Source organism: Seriola lalandi, unplaced genomic scaffold (genome assembly GCF_002814215.2).
Source record: "Seriola lalandi dorsalis isolate HSWRI2012SDOR001 ecotype SW California unplaced genomic scaffold, Sedor1 jcf7180002054577, whole genome shotgun sequence".
Taxonomy (NCBI): Eukaryota; Metazoa; Chordata; class Actinopteri; order Carangiformes; family Carangidae; genus Seriola; species Seriola lalandi.
The window spans coordinates 1,849,070-1,876,954 of NW_019525130.1; the positions used below are offsets into that span (position 1 = coordinate 1,849,070).

The 27,885-nt window shown below is 38.4% G+C and overlaps 3 protein-coding genes across 3 annotated transcripts in view; all 3 read right to left on the minus strand.

Annotated features, from left to right (window-relative positions):
* Nucleotides 1–8,254, minus strand: part of arhgap32b (Rho GTPase activating protein 32b) — a 111,758-nt gene extending 103,504 nt beyond the window's left edge. Inside the window, exon 1 of the mRNA XM_023417734.2 lies at nucleotides 7,814–8,254. The gene's annotated coding sequence lies outside the window, so the exon portion shown is untranslated. The remainder of the gene's footprint in view (nucleotides 1–7,813) is intronic.
* Nucleotides 8,255–10,974: 2,720 nt separating this feature from the next.
* LOC111663532 (vacuolar protein sorting-associated protein 26B-like) lies at nucleotides 10,975–19,782 on the minus strand. The gene is made up of 6 exons (XM_023417754.2): nucleotides 19,396–19,782; nucleotides 17,721–17,877; nucleotides 16,574–16,738; nucleotides 16,246–16,421; nucleotides 16,005–16,147; nucleotides 10,975–14,338 (listed from the first exon to the last, which is right to left on the minus strand). The coding sequence occupies exons 1-6, from the start codon at nucleotides 19,616–19,618 to the stop codon at nucleotides 14,201–14,203; spliced, it is 1,002 nt and encodes a 333-aa protein (XP_023273522.1). The 5' UTR covers nucleotides 19,619–19,782; the 3' UTR covers nucleotides 10,975–14,200.
* Nucleotides 19,783–23,671: 3,889 nt separating this feature from the next.
* The window catches only part of LOC111663538 (junctional adhesion molecule 3B-like), a 35,933-nt gene continuing 31,719 nt past the window's right edge, over nucleotides 23,672–27,885 (minus strand). Inside the window, exon 9 of the mRNA XM_023417761.2 lies at nucleotides 23,672–26,760. Coding sequence (XP_023273529.1) covers nucleotides 26,725–26,760 — 36 coding nt within the window. The 3' untranslated portion in view covers nucleotides 23,672–26,724. The remainder of the gene's footprint in view (nucleotides 26,761–27,885) is intronic.

The following is a 27,885-nucleotide window of genomic DNA, read 5'->3' on the forward strand; positions in this document are numbered from 1 at the left end:
CTAATTATTGAACAATGGGGCAGCATGAATATGCCACTTCTCACAGTGACAGCTGAATGCCTGTTTTTCACTGTGTATAGATTATAGCAGTTTGGCAAAGATTCATGGATTAGGCTACAGGCATAAATAATATATTACAAACTATAAACAATGCATCTACATACAAATATATGAGAAATATGTCATGTCATTTAAATCCTGGCATGACTTTAAAAATGCATTTTAGACTATATATATTATATTATAGCCTTCCTTCAGAGAGCTGTAGGTAGAGAAAGACACTGAAGAGAGAGGGGATGGATCAAATGTGACAAAGATCACTGGCTGGCCATGAACCCAGGACATCATGGCCGCTAAGACACACATTTTAACAAGTGTAACAATAATTAACAGCCGTGGCATCACCACATGAACTCATAAGCAGAGACTCTGACATAAACACTGCACCAGATACAACACAATGATGATGGTGGCAGATTTACCATCAAAATTATTATTCATTTTTGAAACAACAGGTTCTTTGTTTCATATTTTTACTGTATAAAAGCTTTTCGTAATGTAACCCATACACCAGTAAAACTTTCCTTTTATTGCCCCTATTTAGCATTTTAAAAACATTTGAATAAATGGTTTGTAACATACTAAAATGTAGTTATAAGTAGATATAAGGACATTTTATGTTGTTAATTAATGCAGAATATTTGTCAAATATCTCTCATTAACACATATTTCATATTATTATCGTCATTCACCCTCCAGCACCCTCCACCAATGGGTGTCCACAAGATGCGTTAGAGTTGTTTACAAATATATTAATAACAAAAACACATATCTGTTTCCAACTAAATTGTAGTTTCTTGTTGACTACATGTTTATATATTAACTATAAATGCTAAATAGGGGAGCATAAAGTTAAGTGTTACTTGCAGCCCCAAATAATAGTGTAGTAATGTAATAATGTTGTTGGCTGATGCTTATGCTTCTTGGCAGTGATGCTGGGTTAGGTTAATACTGTGTGTACTAAGCTAGTTAGCCAGATATGCTAATGTTTGCAGTTGACATTAGAGCTCATAAACACACTGCTTCATCCAGTTTACATGTTTGTTTTTTTGCACTTTTGTTTTGAAAAAGCGATTTCAAAAAGTCTTAATAAAGAGAGTGTGTTTATACAGCTCCATGTGCATCGCTTCAACCTGCAGGGAAATCCAAAGCTCGACAGGTCTGCTGGGTCTCATTACAGCTGCTAAGCTGTTTTGGGATGAGGATTTAGACAGTCAATTAGAAACATTTGTGAATGTGTACTTAAAAAACTAGAAAGATAATAGTATAATTCTTCATAATAAGTTTGACCACAAAGAAGAGCTACGTCCTGATTTGTCATTATGTGAAATTAGGGGCCATGACATGCTTAAATGTTGATCAAAATGACCAGAAATTACCGTACAGACTTAATTTTTAATTGAGGATTTCCAAGTGTGTTTTATTTATTATTCTTTCTGTTGTATCTCTTCATCTTTCACTTCATTCTATTTTATTTATGTCTCTTACTCTTTTTTTTTTTTCCTTTGGCTTCGTTCTGCTCTGCAATGACCCAATTTCCACTTGAGGATCAATCCAATTTCTGTTTATGTATCCTGATCATCAGAAAAATAGAGCTTGGCGGTGTTCAAACAGACTTTCACTCTGCGTGAAATAACAAAGCCAGTCTCAGACAGAAGAATGGGAAAAGTGTGCTGATGCAGTAGGAGCGGCATCATAGGGGGGGATTGTCCAAAACGATGCAGCAAAAACATTGACTCTGGTTCAACTTTTTCTGCAATGCAACATGACGTCACCCAGCGAGGCGTTGCTTTAGCCAGTCACACATTCCTGGTGGATTACTCTGTAACGTGAACACTGTATTTCTGCGGTTTACCCCGAGGTCGTCACGATGAGAGACAATACAGCTGACGCCATGATGATGACATAAATCTGTTTCTCCAACTGAACTTTGTGGCTCATATTTCACCGTTTTAACGCAGAGCAGAATTTCTGTGAGAATGAACACAGCCAAAGACTGGAAACTGAGGCTAAACACATCTGCGGCGCCACATTTTCAGCATCAGCTTGCTCCCAACAGCTCCAGAAAAAAGGCCAGAAAAATGCTGACAGAAAACATAGGAGACAAATCTCTGAGCTCAGGTACAAGTCGCTCTGGCAGCTCCCAGTGCTTACTGGATGCTTTCAGCACCTTGTCACAACAATCTGTGAATTTCCACACTTTTAGTAAGACAGCAAGCTAAACTCTCAGCTACATGGCTCTTCTAAATCCTTCCAAATAGTTTCACACAACTTGCTGCCAACAACGTCCTGAATGGGAGCTCCATTTTGTCGATCTGATCTCATTATCCTCCGCTGGGCCATTGTGGGAATACCCTGGCAACTCGCTAATCAGCGGCTATGTCAATGCCAGGATTGTTTACGGGGGAATGGAATCTCCTTTGGGAATGTCACGGCATCCTCAGAGGGCTACAACTCCGCACCAAGCTCGGAGCGAGATGCTTTTTCACACCAGAACGGAAAGTGTGCGGCTCAGTGTATGCGTGGGACAAGGCCTGAGGAGCGGAGCGTATGCATTATACATAATTAATGAACATGAGGAAAGGGATCACAATGGATGCTTGGCGCCCGTACAATGCGTCAGTATCTAAGTCTGGGGTCAGAGGTCAAGTCTTGCTTTGTGCGTGGCCGCTGAGGATGGAGACAAACAAGGAGACCTTTGAGAGCGCAGGAGGTTTCATGTACACAAGAAGACAACAAAGGAAAGCAGTTGGTTGCGTAACAGGAGAAAGAGGACAGACAGTCTGCACACCGTTCTGAATTTTATTTGATTTAAATGAACGCTTCTGAATTAATTATAGTCTCAAAATAGACAGTCCTGTCTGTAAGAGGTCATTCTTTTAGGATTTGTTTTACCATTTATTTTGGACAAACCTGATGTGCCTTTATTATTGCCTTTCTAATGTAAATAACTGTATATAAAAAGCTACTGATGTGAAAACAAACCAAGACTGAGCTTTATTATAGGGTGATTTGAGGCCCTTCATAAGTTACCTGTAACCTGTATCAACAGTATGACTAATCATTATATGATGCTCAGGTAGGATCCGGGTTGCAAAAGTAAAATGACAACAGAGTATTTACCAGTAGGAACTCGCCCCACACCTGACGCAACAACCACAAAACAGCACATCAACACAAAAAAACTGGCATCCAGCATCAGTTTTTCTTCATAAATGTGTCCAGATACAACAACACAAACAAAAAGACACTAATTATTGATCTCTGCCAGAGGTAAAGCAATAGGCTTCATCCAGGACAGATGACTATTGTTTAAAAAAAAAAAAGGTCAAGATCACTGGAGTGAGACCACATGCTAGCCATGAACAGCTTCTTCAACCCTCTCAGACTACTCGATGCAGTCAGACAACACATTATACAAACAAGGTCTTTTCTAGCATAACCGCACCTGACGGCACAGTGGTGCCTTGAACTAAATACTAACACAAGCATGCTGACATTCAACATACTCACAATGACAAACATAACATGCTGATGTTTAGCAGATATAATGTTTACCATGTTCACCATCTTAGCTTAGCATGTTAGCAGGCAACAATTTGCTAATGAGCACTAAGCATAAACTATAGATGTCATGTTACTGTCATTAGTTTTGCAGGTATTTGGTCACAATTTAATAATCATATCAAGAACTTATTAACCCCATATGTGCCTGGGCATTCACTTAGATCAGTGGTTGGAGCTCCGCTGGTTATTCCTAGGTCTTGGTTGGTGACTGAGGGTGATCGGCCTTTTCTGTTAGAACTGTGGAAGTCTGCGATCAGACAGGCAGCATCATTAGTGTCTGTCAAAACTCTTCTTAAAACATTCTTTTATCCAAAAGCTTTTTATAAATGTTTAATTTGTGGTTGTGTTTTACTTTCCCACAATGCGTTATATTTTTTTTAAAAAGTGGAAAAGTGTTATATATTATCATCATCATCATTATTATTATTATAAACCACAGCGGAGCTGAAACAATTTGATAAGATTCAACTATTTTGATAATCAATGAATCAAAATACCACTCCAGATGGATGGAGGATTTCTTTGTCGTTTAATGACCAAATAATTAGTCAAGATAATAAGTATTTAAGTTATTAAATGTTAATCTGCCAGTTAGAAAAAAAGAAAAAAAAAAAATCAGGGGATCACCAAAGTCATAAATATAAATTCTCTGGGGAACATGACTGTCTGTCAACCAGTATAGCCAATTCAAAAAACATGGCAAAAAAATTACTGTGGGAGAATTTTAATATATACAATAGGTTTTCACTACCCTACTGACTTCGTACTGAAACACATAGCCAAAGTGGATGTGACCCAGACCACTTTATGCAGACTGCTTCTCTGCTTATCTTTTTCACTACTAGAGCCTGAATTGTTTTACTTTTCCTGCCTCTTCCTTTATCGTGTATTAACTTGTCCACTAACACAAAACCTTAGCTCAGACTCCAATACAAAAGCTTAACTAAACTGACAAATGTGCTGCAGTCTCCAAGATCTGCATCAGCCACGAGCAACCACAAATACTTGTTGTAGCCTCTGCCTGTTAAGATACGGCTAATCCTGAAGTTTCCATCGCAGTAAATCTGAAATGGTTTGAGTCTTATCTATTGCACCACAGAGCGTGTTGTTTTCTCAGCTGCAGCTGGCTGTCAGAACTTGTAACAGCAGAATTATAGCTTTGCTCATTTGCTTCCATCTAGTACCTTACCTTGGTCACATTTACAGTCTTGTTAGGAAAATCTCTCGTTCTAACTGTGGCCACAAACAATGAGGAAGGGCAGGCAAATCTGGAAAAGTGTAGGAATCTTTCTTGGACATCAGGATGGACAATCACTGTTGCTGTGTGCGTCATTGTTGCTGTGTGCTGCGGAGTGGTTTTATTTTTTTCATTTCTTTGTCTAATGTGTTTTTGTTCTGGTTCTTTGTTAAATGCTGTGTTTCTCTTCCTTTGGTCATGATTGCTGCATGTTTTTTTTTTGTTTTTGTTTGATTCTTATTGCTGTTCTTGTCTGTTTCTTTGTGTGAAATGTGTGGAAAATCAATTCAATATAACTACTTTTTAAATATTCTGGTATTTCACTATTTTATGAAGTACCAATGCGCCCCCTCCTCATCCTGTACAGACCTGATTTGTTGACCTGGTCGAACTGATCAACAAACAACAAACTCATGTTCTTATAATGTGATGAATTTGTGATGAGCAAATTCATCACATTATAAGAACATGAACGAGTATTTTAATGCCAAATAAACCTGCATTTATACTCATGTCTGTGTTCACAAAGATGGCTGATACAGTCAGAGACTATAGGTAAATGAGCTGTTGAGACGAGGTCAGCTCCTTCATATTGCTTCTATGTTCAGATCTGAACTGGCCCTTAAAAATAGGCCAGTGTTATTTTCTATACACAGAGATGTAAAGAGCTGTTTTGTTGGCACTAATCACCTGGTTCACTGGCCTCTATGAGCCTGAAGACAAGGCAGCTTCAAAGTTCTTTTTTTAAGTGGCTTAAATATAAATGCTACCGTTTAAATATCAGGTGAAAAGGGGGAGTTGTTTAGTTCGATAAAATAATCCAAAATGTGTCATTTGATGAGCAACTCATACTTCTCTATTTTATCTATTGCGCTCCTAAGCTATAAAAAAACAAATATCTAAGAACAAAGAAAATGAATCATCTGGCTTTGATGCTGTGTCAGCTAAGAGCACAATACTTAGAATTGCAATTACAGCATCATTGTAGGTGAATCGTGGTCTAAATCTCCAAATAAAGGCCATTATTCTCAAACGGCAACAAAAGAAGTGCTCATTGGAAGGTGTAAATGCAAGACTGACGCAAAAGAAATTATGGATAATTTACATCAAAACTGGTTGTTATGATAACTGTGCAACCCAAAGACACACAGCCTGAAATTTATATGGTCAACACAGACTGGTGCTGATTCATAATGATTGATGTCCCACTTGGTAAAAGGTCTCCACACTGTAATATCCGATTTCATTTAAAAGAATCAGCTGCTGCTAAAGAACAGGTTAGTCCACTGCTCCATGTGGCTTAATTAGTAAATTACTCTTAGAAAAAAGGAAATTCACAGCACCACTTTGCACTGAGGCTTGCATGTTTTTTTTTTGTTTTTGTTTGATTCTTATTGCTGTTCTTGTCTGTTTCTTTGTGTGAAATGTGTGAAAAATCAATTCAATATAACTACTTTTTAAATATTTTGGTCCAAAATGACAGATCTTGTAAACACCCGGGTGAGATTAAGTTGGTTAAATTGAAAGCCGGTAGAGTGTAATTTCTTCATATAAGAAACTACAACAAACTAGAGGAGTAACATCAACCACCAAAATGCTAGGAATGTTAGTACAGTTGTACAAATGCAGACGTTAGTGTTTGTTTTAACAAATACACACACACTCTACACTAACCCTAAAAAAAAAAAAGAAGCCACCTGGTGCAGGTATATTTTCTCCCGCTGCACTGAACTGTGACCCTGACAGCAGACTACATAACAAACCATGACTTGTAAACTGTTCCACCCAAGTGATGTTGCAGTGTAATCGGTTTTAGAGGCGTGTTACTGTACAATTAGTCATGCTGACCAAGAAATGTCACACATGGGACAAAAATAAAATGTGCTCTGCTCAGAGTGGCCCTGAGCAAGGTGCACACCACCCAAATGTTTCACTGGAGATGCTCAATTGTGTAGCAGTGTAGTAGCTTGAATATGAATTATGAGTGTAACGCTGATTCCTCCCTGTGTGCAGCTGGTTTGCCTTGTTAAAGAAGGATTAAAGGCCTCCATGCATATCTGATTAAATCGTAATCTAATACAGGGAATGAAGCATCAGAAGAGCACTGGAGATGCAGATCAAATAACATGTGAGGGAGTGGGCAGCTTTCAGACACTCCCTCATGCAGAGCAGCTAATTTAGGATTCAACAGTTCAATTATAATCATTTTGAAAAGAGAATGCCAAATGGAAAAACTAGACCACTTCTTATCTCAGAGGCAGTGGAGCCCAGTGTCAGTGAAGCTGCTAATGTTGGAGATTTTTTTTTTTTTTTTAAGTAATACGGCATTCAGTAGATAACCGTTTGCAGCCAGATCTGAAACAAAACCGGGTACCCTCACATATGCATTTGTCATGTGTGAAGAACAGCATAAACCAGACTCTGTTAAAAAAATATAGCAGTTTCATGTTTTTTTTTTGTTTTTTTTTATTTAAACTGATTAATCAAGCGGATTATGAATAGAAAATCTTTTTTTTTTAATTAAACTTTCAATACCAGACAGAATAATTCAGCAGGATAGTTTTCATGTTTGGCGATTACAAAATACTCGATATTATTGAAATATTATTGTTAGCCTATATGTATTTTGTAAGAGGGTCGCTAAAATCAAAGCAGAGTTAAATTGGCCCATTTTTGAATGGAGTTCTGCATATCACTTTCTCACTATGGGAGGATTAGCCAACTCCATGCAAGCCAAGACTAGCTGGGGAGACACCACTCTCGCTTTGGTCAATACCCCCTTCACACACACACAATACACACATGCGCGCCGTCTAACGTTAGACAATTCACACTGTCTGGCCACTAAACACCAAGAAGAGCTCCACATATCGTTATCAAGCAAAGTAATAGGAAAGAAGACAAAGCACAAACCACGAGCATTAACGCGCTAAGTTAAAGTTAAAGTACCTGTGTTTTGTGGTCGAGGCTGCGGTTGTTGACCACCGTTGGTCGCGAGATGAGCTTAGCTTTCGCTGTCTCCGTCTGGCGCTTCACTGCTGTTACATTCCCTCCTCATCACAGCTTCTCCCCGCGAACTCAAACACGTCAGGCTCAAAGTATTTCAGGATATTTTTCAATTACTGTCCAAAACGGAGGGAAAGCGCGCCGGTGGTCGTGTTCACAGTTAGGTTAACCCCAAACAAAAAAGGCTCCCCCGGGACAACAACGCTCGCGGGCAGCGTTCAGTCAGTTGCTGTGGGAAAAATAAAAACTACCATCTTCACACAAGATTCCTTCTCTGTCGAAACAAAAGTCTGACTAAAGTCGTCTTTCTCTGGAGCCACAGGGCGAGATTTCCAGGTTTAAACTTGTAAAGAGGCTCCTCCGTGTGCGACTCAATGGAGAGCACACCTCGGACTGGATAACGACTACAGCGGAGGAGCAGCGCTATCTCTGTGCCGCCTTCAAGTGCTGTCGGAAATGTCGTAAACGGCCGAGTCAAACACTGAGAAAACAATGAATTATGATATTTGAGACTTTTAAAATTGCACAATGACTCAGCTGAAGAGCAATTTTCTTCCATTCATGGTGCTGCTGCAACATAAAAGATCTTACGATCATTTTCTCAGCGCAACATTATTACTTTTTGTTAATGAGGGTGTGTTTTGACATTGCTAACTAAAACCAAGATAAACAAATGGCTTTTTAAAAATTCAATGGTCAATGGCAAGCCATTGATTTCGGTGTGGCCAACAAATGGACCTTTAAAATTATTTTTAATCTAAATCAAAAGCAGTGTTGTATGAGCATAAACATATGAGATGTGGTGGTCAATGATGGTCAATAACCAGCCAAATGCAGCACAGATATGAACAATGTGTTGTTGTTGCATGACGACGTATTTAACAATTCATTTTGACACTAAAAACTCACAAAACAAAATGTCAGTTAACCCTAGAGACAGCAGAGTCAACACTGTCAGTTTGTTATGAAATCTTTTGAGGGAAGTGAGAGGATTTTGAGCTGTTTCAGTCACATGCACACACAGATGCTGCAAAAAGGCATATAACCTCTGAGAGCAATGTGCTTCACTTCAGAGAAGGACTCAGAGTTCAGCACACAGCTGCCCTTGTGTCTTACTTTTAGCCAGCACCGGTGCTGTTTGGAACAAGGTGTCTTTCTCTAAAATATCTCTCACTAGAAACTGAACAGAGGCTGTATCGTACACAGAAAATCATTTCAAGACCATGTCATGCAAGATGTTTCTGATTATCAATGATATGAAACAGTGATGCACACAGGCCTGGTCCAAAACACATCTTTGTGCAGGTCTTGTCATCACTTACAGATATGTTATTTGTCATTTTTAGGCATTATAACCTAATTGTGGGACTACTTACTGGCTGTGAAATGCAGTATGCAGCTAGTCAAGTGAATCTGCAGTGTGTTTGGCAGATAAGGCAGTTCAAGTGGCCTGGTCACCCAATCTCATCTCCTTGCTCCTGCTCTTCTCAGACAGACGATCCCAGGCCTGTTATAATTCACTTTCCACCTCGCAGGCTTCAGTGACAGATAGCCTCAGCCTGGGGATGTCAGTGAAGAACTTTTATGACTTGAGGCCACCAGTCGAATATTAGCCAGCAAAGGTTTCTCTGCATCTGTATGCTTGACTGCAGTCACAAGAGTTACAAGTTACCTTTCAGTTACATACATCTACAGCAGTTACTTAGCCGCATAGACATCAGCTGACAGGACAATACAGCACAGTATTGCACTTACAATATGCACTTTTTTCAGTTCATACACATATATAAAGTCAGTCACATCATGATGGCATGAATCATGCTTTTCATTTGAATAAGCTGTAGTCTGCGTTAATCATATCAAATGGATATCTTCCAAAGTTACAGTCGTCTCAGTGCAAATTTCTCTGTTGAGCTGCAGTAGAAGGACAGAGACTAACGGAGATCATTTTGTGCTGAAAATGCTGCACTCTGGAAGATATGCACTCAGTTTTGGACAGTTGTGTGTAATTACTGCAATGAGCCATGTGAGGATGAAAAGTTACATGGGAAAGATTCTTTTTCAGCCGCTTTCCACACGGCTGAAGTGGCAGTTGATGCGTCTGTGTCGTGAACATGGTTGAACATCTCTGCTGATGTCTGTCTTTTCTCGTACCACTATACAATTGTCCTGTCTGTTGAGCGTAAGGAATTTCAAATGAAGCTTACTGTGACAGATGTGCCACCACACAATAGGACCTTCACTCTGTATTCATTCAAGGAACATCTTTTTCTTTAACACCAAGGTTTTCTTTCACATACAGACATTTTTCCTGGATATCGAGATTCATCACATAATAACATGCCACAGTATCATTCCTACTGATTGTACTCAACTGCAAGGGCTACATTGGGAACATTTATAGCTGTCTGTGCTCTGCAAAAAAGAAGCAAAAGATTTGCCTTGGGAGTGACAAGTTTATTTATTTCCGAGGCAAAAAAGCTTTGCTTGCAATCTCTGCAGGGCTGTTCCTCACTCGGATTTTCTTTAAGACTTAAATTACAGCTGCGGTGTGGCAGATGTATCAACTGCAGGTTATCACTGGGTACAAATGTGTAGACAACCCCTCCTGACTCATAATCTGCCACCCTTTGAGTAGTGTAATTTAACTAAGACCTGAACTTAAACAAATTAGTTTGTGATTTGGCCTGAAAATCTGGTTCATATAGAAATTTGATCCAAAGACGCCCCCTAGTGTCATCATGTGCTCCATGCAGTGAATATTATACTGGGTATTTACTGAGGACAATTATGATGCATTTAAATTCCAAAGCCATATCCAAAACAACAATTTCAACAAAATTGAAAAACAGAATTTAAGATGGTCCACGTCACTGCCAGGAGGACCAAACACGCAGTGATCAAATACATTAGCTCCCCATGAAGCCACAGCTCCTTTACAGCACACATCTGACTCATTCTAGTAAAAGATGTAAGACTGAGCCATATTTATCATTGAGATACATAGTAAAAATATGCATAAAAAAATCATCAAAATAGTGTCTACCCATACAAACGCTGGATTACAAATCAACGTCAGGCAGTTAACACACAGAGAGAAAATGTGTTGTTCAGTTACTCCCTTTTAATGCAAAGTAAAACAGGAATATAAAATGATTAAAATCAACATTTATAGACCAAATATGACAAGAACATAAACATAAGAGGAGTTTGCATTTACATTGTGCATTTATAGTATACTGTACATTTCATCATTCTTTTCTATTTTAATCTTAGTTTACTCTCAATTACAAACTGGGTTAGTTTAGCTACTGCATGACTGTACCAGTACCAGCAAAAAGTCAAATAACAGCCACATGAAACAAAAAAGATATTGTATATAATTCCAAAGCTGCTTTGATTTTCTTGAATGGTGCTTGTTTTTCTTCAACAGATAAAGTGTTGTATCATTGGAGATAACCGCCAAAATAAAGTACACTGATATAGGCAGGGAAGTAATGGAGAATAGATTCTGTACAAGTTAGAGACTTTATGAAAATTAGTAGGCTGAGAGGTGGGGTCAGAGAGAGGTGGTCTTACATTTTTGGGAGAGTTTTATAGATTAGATTTTTATTTCAATAGACTGAGAAGTAGTTTGTGTGCACCATGGATCATAATTGGATGTGCATTTTGCCACATGCAGAGGAAAACAATCAGTGACCTCAGCTCTTCCTCTCATTTCCCTCCAGTCTCTCCTTTTATGAAGGAGAGTTAGTCAGTTTGTGCCTGTTTGGACAAATCTGCATCCAAATGTGTCCTTCCATTTAATCTGTATATAATTCTGCTGCCTCAAATTGTCTAAACACACAGTCAAAGGTCGCTGTCACTTTACTCTGAACTTTAACAGATCTACAGTGAAGTTAAATGCACAGTATCATGTAGAGTTCACCTGTAATATAATGCATATTTAGCACAACCTAACCTGCCAGCCCAGTGGGTGAGGGGAAAATATCACAATGCTGAGGCCCTTCAGCAGCCACAGAGCTGCTGCTTCCTGGTCCCTAATTCAGTGGCATTGATAATAACTTTTTATTAGAAACTCTTGGGTCAAAACAGAGAGCAGCAGTATTAGTAAACTGATTGTACCAGTATCACATTAAGATTGACAGATTAGGGAGGAGGGTGTCGCAATTGAAAAAGGTTATTAATATTTTTAGTCAAACTCACTGCCCACCCCAATAATTTTCATAAAGTCCCTTAATACAAATAAAGTTTAACTACAGGCCGTAGAGTGATGTACAAGGCAGTGATTTCTACCACCATCAATAACATGTCAAAAAAAAAAAAACCTCAGAAGAAAGAACCATGCGTCACCTCTTCCGTCAGCTACATGAATCTAAATGAAAACATCCTGTTGGCTCAGATCAACACACCTTTGGCTGGTGTTCCCCATATTTAACAGTTACCTGAACAGCAATCATGTTGCTTTAGCACAACGACAACAAACCAAAAATCTGACCTCTTCGCCAAGAAAACTATGAAATATAAAAACATCTGAATCTTCAGTGATATATTTTGCAAAGTCGCACAGCATAAGCTTGTCAAGCGAAAGGCTGCGGGGTTAGGGCAACAGGACAGCAAGCTAAGTGCTGGGGTTCAGTTTCAGTGCTGTACACTTTGTACTCACTAGTGTGCTCTTGCTCTTGCTCTTTTTTTCAGTACTGAAAAAAAATCTAAATAAAAGGAAGGAAGTGATGGCAGAGAAACTCCATGATCTACTCTGCCTGACCAGAAGCAAGAAAAAACCTGATTATGCTTGTTTGGAAAATATTGTGAGTGTGGGATTCTTCAGTTATTGAATTTTAATGAAGTTCTCAATATGAGTGAGTAGCCTGACTGATACATTCACTTTTTCTACATTAAGATCATTTGAAACCATCTTTACAATAAACTTTAAAAGTGACTGTAGTGAATGAACTGATGGTGGGACGAAAGGGCACAGCAGTACACATCGACAGTTCTTCTCTTGTATTGCACTGAAATGTTTTGGCAATAAACCCTTAGGCACAAAGCTCACTAACCAACAGGCAGCTCGTCCCAGCAGCCAACAGACTACTGACAGACATCAATCACAAGCATCTATGTCAGCTTTGTCACTGGATACAGGTGTAATACTGTCTATATGATATTTGAAGAGATGCCCGGGGACAGTGGAGTCTGACTGTTGAACCCTGTCATGAGTCCAGTGAGGTCATAAACAGCACTCAGAGCAGAAAAAGCCATGATGATATTATAGTGCAAATAAGAAAGCAGAGCTTCAAACAATCAGAGACTGTAAGGACGATGGAAGAAAACTCCCACACCAGTCACAAGCGCCACGTTTGTTATCAGCAGCAGTGGCATTACTTGTCACCGACGCACAACCAACTGTTGCATCAAACACATTAAATGCTGGTTAAAAATGGAAATTTGTTGAAAAATAAATGCTCTGTAGTCATGTCTATTTCGGATTAGAGCCCTGGAATGTATGAAAATATTCTAAGCATTGTCCTTTACAAATCTGTAAATGTGTTTCATTTGGAGCATTTTTTTAAATCTTGGAGAGTCACTGCTTAATTTTTTTTTTTTTTAAATGAAAACTGAAAACTTTTAAATTAAAATAAAAGAAGAGGAGCCATTTCTCAGCATGGGGCAGGGCAGCAAAATAATCTCAAATGAATTAATGTCACATTCTTGTGAGGAGACAAACAGAAATGTACAGTAAGATCTAGTTTTACCAACCTTTTATGAACTTAAGAGTGCGACTACAGTTTCTGCACAGTGCAATTGTCCAGCCGAGTAAGCAGTTTGAAGGAAAGCTTGTGTTAGAAAAACACCCGAGGTGGCTCTCTGCCACTGACTCTACATTCATACACACGTGAATTCAAGGTAAAGGCCAAAACAGTGTTTGCAAATGATATTTAAGTGCAGCTAACAGGTGAAGCTTGCCCCTCTCTAAAAACTGTATAATAAATGTAAAAATAATTAAGTTAAGCACTTAAAAGTCAATTTAATTTTGTGCAATTTTTAATGACAGAGAAGTTCTAATCAGTCTTAATGTGGTAAACTCCACCCGGCTGGTACTTCAAGGTGGTTAAAACATACACTGAGAATTGCCTGCAACTACTGTCTTCGCCTGGTCTGTTTGTTCCCTTGTAAAACACACTGTCATATTTCAAAGCCTCTCACTCACTCACACACACTGACACACACGTTCTGAAAAACACTGCAGTGAATTCAGACACTTCCGACAATTTCTGCAGCGTGTTCACTCAAGCACTCACTGCCCAGGGGTGAAGTGCATGCTGTGCTTTAGCTGTCGTCCTCCTCGTTGCTCTGGGACTGGGTCTTCTCCGGATTGCAGGAGCCTTCAAAGCGCTGGGCGGCGATGACTGCTTGGTGGGACATACTCTTCCTCACTATGTCGCCTTTCCTCCACAGAGTGATCTCCTGCAACATCACAGTAAAACACTGATGATATACAAGATGGTGTAAAGGAACGTACCAGTGGTGGCCTCTCACGTCTACCTTGGTAGGAGTTAGTGAAGGTGAAAATGTGGATTTATAAATTAACAAATATTCAATTTCTGAATAAGAGAAATTCTTTAACAAAATTAAACCCACTAGAGCTGTCAAATTTAAACAATCCGTTATTTTTGTGATTTTTTTTCAGTAAAGACGTATTTGTTATAATCTATAGAAAATCCTCTTACTGTCAACGTAATTAGATTGTTCAGCCCATTTCTGATCCAACCAAGTTCATCTGTACTTAAATAAATGTTTTACTTTACTGGTCAACAGTATGCATGGTTAATAAGGCACCCTATATCCTATGTATCTGCTTGCTCACCTAGCAACTAATGAATATTAATTTCATCATCTCTTATATATTACTTTAGTATATAAAATGTCCAAAAGCTGTCAAAGTTTCAGAGTCTCCGGTGATGTCTTCAAATCTTTTACTTTGCCCAAACAAAGTTCCAAAACTGATATTTTAAAAAGGAAAAGTTTAACATATTGGGAATTAGATAAAGAGATCAACACGCCCTGTTGTCTGTACATTAAATATGAAGATTCAACCAGCAGCTGGGTTAGCAGCAGTGACTGAAAACAGGGAGAATTAGTCAAGTGAAGTAAATTTTTATTTATATAGCACAAAACCACAACAGGAGTTATCTCAGGGCACTGCCACCAGCATCCGGTTAGCTTAGCTTGGGACCAGTAACCTCCAGGAGTCAATTTAACACTCTGATTTTTGTACATATTGAACAAATGAGCTATAACATGTTAATTAGTGAAGTTTAGAGATGATGATAGGAAGAGTTTGTTACCTGGCTACATGTTTCCATCTGTTTCCAGTCTTTGTGCAAAGCTAAGCTAACCAGATGCTGGAGGTAGCGTCATATTTAATTGACAAACACAAGAGTGGCATTGAGTTCTCATCTAACGCTCAGCGTGCAGGAGATTCATTTATTTCTTGAAATGTCAAACTTTTAATTTACAATGATATAACTGGAGAAGCTGGAACCAGTGAATATTTGGCACTAATCGTTAACTGATTAAATAGTTGAAAAATTTATTTTCTTTTGGTTAATCATTTAATTGATTAAATCATTGAATTGGTTAATCGATTAATCAATTAAATTAATTGTTGCAGCTCTAGTTGGAACTGTATAATATGCAGAGAGGGCTGATAATATACCAACTTTTAAGGAATTTATAAATCACAACAGAACTGATGAAAAATAGCATTTAAACAAATTAAAAAAATAGTTTTAATAGAAAACAGTATATTAAACAGATAGGTCAACAGAGGCCAAAAAGCTCCTTCCAGAGGCACAGAGGACATTACACAACTATTTCCCTCTCCTCGTTACAAGTCAATTGGATTTTGTGAGTAAACCTTGTGGAATGCCCCTTTAATATTCAAACGTGTGTATCATATCTTTAAAGTTTTCAAATTAGCAAGAACAAATCAACAAAGAACATATATTATAATATTATATAACTAAGCATAGAATTAAAGCCTTAATATCTGAGCATCAAGAAATCTAAATGAACCACCAACAGGTGGAATGGTCACAGTGTGAGTGAGGCTGTAGTGCAGTATGTGTACCTGCTGTTTGAAATAGCGTCTTTCCTCCTCATCGATGAGGACCAGGTTGAGGTAGTACCGCACAGAGAACTTCTTGTTAATGTCCCTCATGGTGGGTGTCATCTCATATCCTGCCAGAAACAGCCTGATGGGGATGGACTCTCCTGCAGCACAAGAGGTCAGAGAACAGAATTTGAAGCATGAAACAAATGAACTCATACACAACAGAAACACTACAGACAGTAAAAACCCTCATCATTACCTCTGACTGGGGCACCATCCATGATTTCGTACTTGGCTATGGTGTCGTTCTCATGGTAGACGTTGGGTCCTGTGCCAGTAGTCTCCCGCTTGATGATATCAATCTCCATATGTCTGATCTTGATCCTCACCAGCAGAAAGTAAATCTTCCCGACAATCACATCTTTTAGGTGATACCTGCAAGCAAATGGCACAATCTGTCAAAACCAAACACTCCTTCCCTACTCTCTCTTGCCTTTAGGAAGGAAACAGGTACAATTAAAATGAACAGGTACAATTCTGATCTGAGAGGAGTTATTTTTGTGGTTTACTGTATAAACAACTCATACTTTGATTTATTGTACTCAAACTCTATGTGTAGACAGTCCTCGATCCCCACTTCCATCTTGATGGAGGAGTTGAGCTCAGGGTAGGTGCTGAGTGTGTGAACCACAATGTCCAGCTCTTTGCTGATGTCGTTCAGTCTCCGGCTCACGGTCGCCCTCAGAAAGTAGCTGGAAGCAAATGCAAATTAGCTGACAAGCCCTTATATGGCTATGAAACAAGGCTATAACACTGAAGCCAGTGCGCAATATGTGACGTTTTACTACTCAAAATCCACCAGAAAAAATAAATAGCTGATCTGGAATGGAAAAACAAACTTCATATTGTGAGATTCTTTGCACTAGTGGGGAAACAATTGTCACATTTTGCCAGAAAGGCTGGCTGGATTTCATCAGTTTATATTTAGGATTAGTGTTGAGTGTTACCAAATCATGTTAGAGGAATACTTTAACATTTTGGGACAGACACTTATTTGCTGTCTTGCTGAGTGTTAACAGAGAATATTGAATCCTCTCTCATATCTGTCTAAATATGAAGCTAAAAAACGCTTATCATGAAGCAGTGGGAAACAGCTAGCCTGGCTCTGTCCAATGGCATCTAATTTTAATCATTACTAAAACAGGAAGTTGACGTTTAATGGGTGGTGGTCCACATAACAGACAAATGTGAGAGTGGTGTTGGTCTCATCTACCTCTACACAAGAAAACAAATAAGGTGTATTTCCCAAAATGTCAAAATATTTCTTTACCATGTTAACGTTAGCATTTTAGCATGTTAAATGCTAACTTCACCACAGGCATTTTAACATGCTAACAGTAGCATAACGACGTTAATATGTGTAGAGATACAATGATGATAAGCTTTCAGTCACTGCTGTTTAATGTGTGGAGTCATGATCTAAAATGTTGGCAAAGTAGAAAATAAAGAAATGACATTGTTTCAGTCACATGGAACATGCCGGAGGAATTCTTTGAAACGTATAATTCAAGACTCATTTGAGTTTGACTAAAGTAAGAAATCCTTTGCCTGTCAACATTAACGTCGCTATGAACTACTATGTATGGAGCAAATAAAAAATTAAAAAACGGGTATATTCAAATATACATTGCAGATAACTCATGCATACTACACAGAGCACACAGCCGAGCTCACCGTAATTTGACATTTTGACCAGTGTAAGACTCGTAGGGTTTCTCCACATGTGTGAACTCGAAGTCAAACGTCTGTGACTGTGTGAGCTCCCCGGGCCGAGCCAAGTCTTTTACAAGAGACACGAACTCATGGTGGTTTCCTCTGTCATAGTAGAGCTCTGGAAAAGACACACAAATAGCATCAGGCAGCTACAATGGAGTGGCTTTACATGTTCTGATTAAGAGTTTGTGCTTTTCTTTTCAAGCTGACAGCTGCAAACAGCCGAGATTTGATCTGATGACTGTAAAAGCTTTGTCTTGACTATTAATGTTCAATGTCTCTCAGCTGTTCTAGACTGAAAAACCATTCAGATAGTGATCAGTTATTTGATAACTGGGCATTCATACTACACTCACTGCAGTACTTTACAATTTCACTTGAGACAGAAAATGATGTATGCTGTAAGAAATCCATCCATTTGGAGGCAGATGTTGGTGAGAAGTAAAAGGGGAACGGGAGGGGTGCAGCAGCCAAGGACGCATTCAAGATGCATTCATGGTAAAATGTGTCTAGCAAGTATCACGTAAGAGGAACTTCTTAGCATTGCTGCAAAATGTGCATTTAACCCAAACTAAGCTCAACTATGACGGACTGCATTTTAATAAATTATGAAAGACTATAAACTAGAAGAGTATTTATGGGTAAGGATGCAAAAGAAATGTAGCTGGACTGAATGAGGAGTGTGTGCTGTGTAATTAATTACAGATTTAAATTAAATGTTTACTTCCTCACTTTGTTTTAGAATCCAGTCACTTAAAAATCAGGGATTAGTTGACTAATTTTACATGGTGCAACCTGTACAAGCATTCAGATCCATAACATGTGATATACTGCACTTTAATAGCTGAAAACCATCAATCTCTTCTTCTTATTGGTTTTTAAGACAGACTGAAAATATCAGCCTCCTGCTGATCTAGTGTTATTTTGACTATGCTGCTAGTTGATGTTACGGGACCCTGTGAAAAGCACAAAACAAACTGCTGAGAGTCATTTCAGGCTTGAACTCAGAGTCATGTTGTTAAGTGTCAGTACTTATAACAATAATGTAAAGTAACATAAAAGACAAAAGGGAGAAAGTAAACTAACAACAAATACAATCAACATTAAAAGTTTAGTAAATAGTATAATATGCTCATAATATGTTTTGCATAGAAAATGTAGTGGGTATTTAATGACTTTTTGTAATGTTCAGATTCAGTTTTATAATCACAACAGCAACATTCGTTCTCAACCTGTAACTAGGTGTATTATGTGCAATCTGGACCTTTAAATGGAAACTCTTTCTTAATAATAAAGTTACAGCTCTAATCTGACCCAAACGACCCACATTTCAAACAACAAGGGTCAAAGGTCAATGAGACAGCCAGCCAATGGCCGCTGTGTCAGCTGACGTTAGCTTACATCTGTGTCTGTCACGAGACCCGACGGTTCACACTGACAGTTGTTATGACAGTACATCACATTGAAGTTAAAGTGCTTCACTCTTGACTTATTAAGACAAATATAATACACTACACAGAGTGAGTGTTTGGTCGTGTGGTCAGTGCCTGTAGCTAGCTACCTAACACCTCCTGTCAGACTTTGGCTACTTCTGTCAGCGGGCTCGCTGTGAAACGCAGGCCCGCCAGCCGCTCACCTATCTGGCCGATAAACTCAATCTTGATGCCGTTGTGCTCCAGCCTCTTTCCGGGGTATTTGAGCGTAACGTTGACTTTTCCCGACACCGTTTCTCCGTCGTAGAAGAGAAAATATTTGTCCTTCCTACCATCTTCGCTTTTGTGCTCAGCTTTCTTTCTCGTTTCGGCGTCATTCAGAACTATGTCGATGTCCGCACTTTGACCAAACCCGAAGAAGCTCATGGCTGCTGGTCAGTGAGGCTCAGTCACTGAATCCTGCTGGAAAAGACGCCTCCTGTTGTGTAGAACAGCACTCGGTAGAGTACTGTCGTGTTGCCGAGAGATGTACGGTGCAAACAGCTTCCCAGATTACTCAGGAGTTCGAGTTACAACCGGCTGACTGCGCATGCGTCAACAGTCATGTGAAGCAAAGCTGTATTTATCTGACGAATTTTTCTTTTTCTTTTCTTTTTTTATTTTTCATATAAACTTACCATCGCTCCTAAACTAACACAAATATATGTGGTTGAATGTGACTATTTGAAATAATGGTAGCTTTTCCCGGTACGATAGTCTGCACTTTCTTAACGCAGTATCAACAGGCGGAAGAAACCAGAAACATTGAGCCTTTGTGACTTTGCTACCCGGAACGCAGACTGTCAGGTGCTCAGATTGTCATGTGCTTCCCACCCTTTTTGGCGCGTGTCCTTAAATTATATTTACTATCTCACATTAAAAAATCTGAGACATGTAAAAAGTGAAAATAAGTTTTAGTTAACATTATTATTAATATTTACCTTTATTATCTTGAGACGCCTCTAATTCATTTCGGGACCTCATGGGGGAGTCTGACCCCAATAGGCTGGGAACCACTGCGCTTTTAATCCCTCTGCCTTTTGAGAGTACTATACTTCTTGATCTATAAAATACAACAAAATTATTCTTGGTGTATAGACGTCTCCTGTTTCTGAGTTTGTATATGAAAGCTGAGACACAAATGTTTCTGAGTATGAAAGCCCCTGTGTCCAAAAGAAAACAAATGTAGTCTGCCTATAGGGCTTTCTCATAAATAGTCTACAGTAGTCCATGAGAACAGTCTTGGTATGATGTAATAGTTTTAAGCACAAGATGTCAAATGTGCAATTTTAATGCATCATACTAACTCAGTTCAACTAATTTTGGTGTCTGGAACTGTCACAGTAACAATAAATGTATCTGTGTATCGATATTAATATTCAAGCTTTCACTCACTCACACAATGAGTGAAGACTGTTGACACTGCTGTGATGGCATCGCTGCTCCACTAGAGGGCAGAATTGAATCACAACAGGAGATGGATCAAACCTTCGCTTCAGAAGGTGTTTGAGTCTTTATTCAGTATTTTAAATTTCCATATCAGAATAAAACCTCATCCTTTTTCTTTTTATGCCAGATTTTAATTTTCAATATTATTGATATGACAGAAAGCTTCTTAAAATTTAAAACGGTTTTCACTTAGAACCAATGCAGGATTTATGTTTTATACAAAACTGACTGGTCAAAATTATATTTTAATGAAAAGCAAATATAATTCATATATTATATGATGATATGATAGATATTATGTTTATAGAGGAAGGAACAGTTACCTCAAAATGTGTGTGCGTGTGTGTGTGTGCTCATTATGAGGTTCCTCTGGGAACTGATTATTTTAACTGTGTAATTAGTTCTTGTGACTTGAGAAAAAAAAAGATACTTATCCTCCTTTGTGAGTAGTTTTATGATCAGATTTGGCAACAGTTAAATGACTCCCCTCAGGCTTTTAGTTTGCATGAATCAAACTGTAACAATGTTCTTTCATAACACTGACTCACTATAGAGACTGTCCCACAACAGCATGCTGGGACGTCTGAGTGTCACATGGTGACACTCCATGACTCTTTCTCATGTTTGAACAAATGACGTTAACACTTTTAACTAGCAGAGCTCTTCTATCTGTCCTGACGTGGCTGAAACCAATTATTTACAGTGTGTAGGGCTGACAGCAGTAGGTGCAGCTGTAGCTCAGACAAATGTCTTCTCAACATGTCAGTTCATCACATCACGCTGTGATATTTTCTAAACAGGCTACATCCTTCTGTCAAGTACGATTTTCTCCCATCTGTGCTCGGCCCACACTCTGTTTGTAATGCTCTACTGTTTGTGTTTGTCCATCGCAGCCCAAAAGACTGGAATCTATCTAGTGTCTATTGATACTAGGATTAGAGTGATAAATCAGCTGATGTTCCAGTGTTGCAGACTCAAAAGATCAACGCACTTGCTCTAAAAATGATATTAGCCAACATCAAAATGTACAGTTTTACAGATGTGATGTAATGTGACTGCTCTTTTGTTGGCTTTTCAAACAAGAACACCACAAAATATAAGCGGCTCTGTATCCATCTTCAACATCATGAGGAGGAAACTGTCCAACGAGTCCTGCAAATCAGCACCTTCAGAATAACAAACCATCATTTTGGTGTCAAAGTGTCAGAACTGATCAAACCCAATCCATCAATATTTTACAGACATAGCAATAGGTAACATCAAAATATCAACCAGACCCGAGATATTAACATCTACCACTCAAAAAAGTGTTTTGCTTTTTACTCCTTACATTGATGTTTGAGCATCTGTGTGCAGACTGATGTATGTTCAGAGTCTGACACTAAAATATTTTTTCACATTCATCTGCCGCAGGATGGGGAAAAGTTTCTCTGAGCAAACCTTAAATCTCAGTTTAACACGTGTAAACAGGATTGATGACATCAGGTAAGCCAGCCGTGGGCCAGTGATTAGATTACACAAGTGTGATGTGGTAACTTGTGATGATCTGTTTCCTCTATGGGAACAAATAAAAGCAATATTTCTAATCTTGTTGTCACTCAGTATAATGTTAACATTTAAATATACTTCAGCTCTGACACGACTTTTTAAATAACTTAACCCGAAAAATCTAAATTTGAAACATCCAGGCTACTGAGGATAATCAATCAAGCTTGACTGGTATTGATCAGACTGCTGTCCAGTCACATGATTTTAACTTGTAGTCTGACTAAAAAACACCAGAGGAACAGGTTTGAATTTTTCATTTTGAATTTAGACTTTTTAATTTCACAGCTCCAATTTTAATAACTTGAGCTTTTGATCTACTCTGACCTGATATTTTTTTTACATACTGGACATTTGAATTTTCTAAACTTATGAACTCCCAAAAAAACAAACTTTTTGAAACTGTTTTGCTTGAAATAACCTGGAAATTTACGAAAGGAAGAATATCACATGAACTTTTATCAATGCTATAAATTCAGTGGTGCTGATAAGATTCTCATCATTAAGGCTCTCATGTGTTTACATATGTTTCAGACACAGTACAGTAGCATTCTACCTCAGTGAAATATGTTCTCCCTTTTGATTTACTGTCATGTTTTTGCCGCTTCACTGAAACAAATATGCTGATGTGTAGAGAAGTGCTTCAAACACTTAAATGCTGCGAATAGAGTACAAGTATGAAAAGGAAATTAATTCATCATTACAGAAACGTTTCTGAAATTAACTGAACATATTCAGTCTGTTGTCTGCCAATAAGATAATGCAGAGGAGATAGTGAATTACTGGCAGTACATAGCAACACAACTGACCACAGATCTGTTTGATCTCATTAACTCAAAAGCAAATGTAACACAGGACACATACTTTAAACTTGATAAGGTCCAGAGGAAGTGCAGCTTTAACCGTTTAACCGCTAAAAAAAAAACTGACTAAATGTTTGTAAATGTCCTTCAGTTAATGAGAAGCTGAGGTGAGTCATCAGGTTCCTAAAATCCTTTAAAAAAAAAGGTGTTCTTTCATTCTGTGGTGAGCCAAATAGGTGACACAAGCTTTACTTGATTTTTCTGTGACTTAAATAGAAGTGTCCATTGACTCTGCTGCAAACTACAATATATCATCCCTGCTGAGCTCATTGATTATAATGCTCTTTATCCAGGAGCTTGCTGCCAGTTGGCACAGTTACCAAAAAGGAACAAGAAAGTTGTTTTCAGTGTAGGAAATGGAAATGGCTTAACTCCCACTAATAGATTACGGCTTTAGATCAACAAAGATGCTGTCAGCGGGATATTTGATGGACTTTCACACTGAACAGGATTTCTGTGAACAGCGGGAGACTGTGGAAGAGGCTGAGGAGGATTGGAGGAAGCACAGAGAAGTTATGAAATGACACGACTGGCAGCGGCAATCCTCGCTTCACACAGAAAAAGCAAACACAAGCGTCTCCGGTAATATTAGAAGTGAGTTTATTAATCACAAATTGAGTGGTTCTAAAAAAACAAAACAAAAAAAAAAACAAAAAAACAAAGAAAGAAAGAAAGAAAAAAACAAAACAAACCCAGCAGGCCCTGAATGGACATTCTACTGTGTGTGAGTTTGGTTCAGAAAATCATGTTCATACATGTACCAGTCCTCAGTCAATAATAGTTTAACAGAGCTGTTAACTTGCACACAACACTTTGGAAACCATCTCTCAGTGCGATGCAAATATAATCTCTATCACAACACCCAACCACATCCAGATTGTCTGGGGGTCAATGTCGCTGCTGCACTTGACTTCCTGTTTGTTGTATGCGGTCGACACTTTGCATGAACTCTGGATTATAAAACACTCATGATGCCTGAATCATTACAGCTGTATTACAGCTGCATGACACTTCTATGAATACTTTGTGTTCATTTCTAAAAGCAGTGGCACAGCAGTGGGTTTCAAAATAAAATTCCACACAGTATTGGTGTTATAAATGAAAAACATACCCCAATTAAAACCTGTTCTAAACCAGAGCCCATATAAACGCCCCTGCTTTGGGTGTCCATATTTTTCTTTTGCCTAGTAGTGCCGTGTGTCTTTACCAAAACTAATTCCCACTATATTTAGGCACTAATATATTTCTATGTCTACTTCAACATGTCTACACCTTCAAATCTATGAAAAAAAAAGCTATTTACAAATTTGCAGATATGTAAAGACGGGAGGTGGAAATTCACGGTGACATCATTCCTCTCAAACGCCATAGTTAAATGAAAGCGAAACGTGAAGCGTGACTGTACTGTAGACACAAACAAGAGGGAGAGAGAGCGGGGAGAAAACGGACTACTGTAAATTCAGAAGGCACTTAAGAGGAATGAGATTTGTAGAAATGAGGAGGAACTTATGCACCTGTGACTTGTATCTCACTATAGACTGTAATGTACCTGGAACAGGATTCATTTTTCAACTTCACTGGGTTTACTGGTACAATAGTACATTGTTTCTCTTGGTTCCTTAGAGCAACATGTTAACTTGGAAAAAAGACTGAGCAGTGTCTTCCTATGTGCAAATGTTGGGCAGATCGTCTCTACCATGACTGATAGTCAGTTAACATTTTACCACGCTCCAGTATAAAACATTCATAACAGTGGAGCGAGAGATTCATATGAGCTGCATTGGACTTCCATGAGCACCCATGCATATTGTGACTGTTTTATGAGGTTGGAGCTCCAAAAGATGACGAGAAGAAGCCAGAAACAACAGAATATTGAAGGTGTTTGTTCTGTATCACTTTTCAAAAGGGTTGAGTCGTTTTTTTTCTATGCTGCTGTTCAGAAGCTCATCTTTACATGTTATGAATGATATGATAAAATGTTCCCTTTTCTCAGCCTTACAAATGGAAAGAGTTTCATATCGCCTCAAATAGGATTTTTTTTTTTTTTTTTTTTTTTACATTTTCCACCACTTTACATTATCTTGAGAGAGAAAGAGAGAGAGAAAAATCTATATACAATCAGTACAAGTGTTAACCCTCCAGACCCCAGCTGTATGTTACGGTCACACTGCAGTGTAGGGTCGGTTCTGTTTGCTTCAGCTTCTCTGAGAGAAATGGAGCTTCAGTCAAAGCTAAAATCGTTTTTCTTTCTAACTAAAACCTTTAGTCACAACTAAAAATGTTAGAAATGTTAGACGAGATCAAGACTAATTATTAGAAAAACAGTTTGTAAACAAATTGGACATCAGCAAATATCACCTGACTGTGTATCTGCTGTGGAGCTGGAACATTTGCACTGACGCTGGTGGTACCTTGAGTAATTACAGCTTAAACATAGGCGACTCAGTAGTTAAAATAACCTGGTCTTGATAACAGGCTGTAAATGTCACTCACAGGAACAAAGAGGTCCGTGTTCTGTGTGTCACATCGTCCAATTTAGAATTCAAATTGAGGCTTTTACACTGTGGGATTTGTTGGTACCGTCTGTTCAACTTTGTCTTCGTTTGGGTCTGGAAGGTTAACCTGCAAACCCTGCATAATCATTATCATTATTATTATTATTATTATTATTATTATTATTATTATTGTTATTATTATTATTATTACTATAGTGTAATACTGAACATATGTATGACAGCAAAACTCTATCCTGGACAGTAAATTCAATATATACAAGATCAACAGCAAGCATAGAAGGACACTTAAAATCAAGAAAACGCAGCACTGATTGTGGACAGTGTTTCACAGCATTTGACTGGCACTCTTCAAAGCCTCTTACTAAGACTATCTACAAACATCAACATGGAAGTCTCTCGCAACACAAACTGGGCTTTCCCAGCGGAGAAATTAAATATGTAAGACCGCCGATCAAGAACCACATCTTGATATGCTAATACAAGTCATTATCATCTGTTGTTTTTCTGATTGCAGAGGTGTAAATGCTTACAGCTTGATGCAAAGTGGTTAAAGTATTACATATTTTTCATCCACAACCAAATAATAATAATAAAAAAAACATGTTAGTATTTTACAAATATTTAAAAAAGTAAACCTTTATCTATAGGCATTTTAAAATATATTCCATCAAAAATAGTCTGACAAATTTCAACAGTAGAAAAGAAATGTTATACATATGACAAAAGGTTTGAAGCTGACAGTTTACAGTAGAAATGTATCATGATTGACTGACTGTGGAGGAGAGAGAGATTCCTCCTTCTCTTTCCTGCTCTCCACGTCCATTAGTGTTTAAAATCGTGCAAGAACTGTAAAGTAACAACTCCGCAATTTAGCAAAAGAATTCAGCTGGTGGAGATAAAAGTTGACCTGTTCACCTCCGTCCCTACGTGTGTAATCGTTTGACATATTGTTGTCCTGTGAAATCTTGTCACCTTTGGCAAACTTTGAGTAGTTGGATTTCGGTCGTGCTGAGAAGCAAGAGCATGAACTGTGGCAGCTCCGTGGTCAGACAGCATGGAGCGCAGTCCCACACGTCATGTCGTTCGCTCAGCACGACGCCCCTCGCCTTCCTCTCCCTTGTCAGATCACAAATGACGACTTGTGTCGGAAATCCCCCTGCAGAGGACATGCATCCAGACAGGAGCAAAATGTGAGACTTCATCATTTCACAGAGGTGGTTCAACATTGACACGGTTACAGTGTTTTACTCCATTTTCTAGCAGAAACTTTAATCTGGGAACCAGGAATAGAAAAATTGAAGCACTAAAGTAAGTGATGAGCCAACACTTAGATGCAGAGTAGAACTTTGTTTCCCAAAAGCATCTTAAGGCAAAGATCGTCTTAGTTCCACTGTAGGCTAAGATTGATTTGACTTCATCATAAACAACACACAGATAAAGCATTTGTTCAAATATTTAAACAGAAGAAGAAGAGCATTGAATCTGTGTCTTTTGCTTAAAAGACACAGATTCAATCCAACATGGCACCTGGACAAGCAAAGACAAACAATATAAAACACACTGTAAACAGCATGTAAAAAGTGCTGGAGGGCCTGATAACAGTAGTGTTTAACAGTCTTGAGTGAAAGTTACAGATTTCATTGTTGTAGTAATTACTAACTTTACAAACGGTACATATGTACAGTATATATAGTATGATATATAGTTATGAACCTGTCTTTAGAGACACCTGGTAGAGTGCGTACCACATGGGCTTAGTCCTAACCACAGCGGCCATGGGTTCGAGTCTGACCCCTGGCTCTTTGCTGCATGTCATCCCCTCTCTCTCTCCCTAACTTTGACTGTGTGTAGTATATATACACACGCCTGTAAATAGTCTGAATCTCGCCCATTCAGGAATTTATACATATGACCTGCTGCTAAATACTGAACCCTGTTAGAAACTAAAATTGGTCATTTTACTTTTATAAAAAATGTATTTGCACCATCTTATTTTGAACAGTCTGGGAGCAGATCTGTAGCTGCTTAGAAACACCATGAAATTCATTGTCATTTACATGAGCACTTGAACTAACATTAAGAAACATTTTTTCTATTAAAAATAGGTCCATGGGTGTTAAAGACTAACCACAGAGTTAGCAGATATATTGCGAAAAATATGATAAAAGTCCAGATTGTGGTTTGGACTTTCATGACCCCACTGCAGGTAACATGAATAATTTAATGTTTCGATTTCATCAAACTTAGTTCCAGTCTATTGTCTACTAGTCATGTACTCAAT

Bases quoted from the DNA above. Each gene is read 5' to 3' on its own strand.
- LOC111663532 (XM_023417754.2), bottom strand. From the start codon at position 19,618: ATGAGCTTCTTCGGGTTTGGTCAAAGTGCGGACATCGACATAGTTCTG. The intron at 16,422-16,573 runs GTATGAGTTGTT...ATTTGCTTGCAG, and splicing joins TTTGAGTACAATAAATCAAA to GTATCACCTAAAAGATGTGA. The intron at 16,148-16,245 runs GTAATGATGAGG...CTTGTGCTGCAG, and splicing joins GGATGGTGCCCCAGTCAGAG to GAGAGTCCATCCCCATCAGG.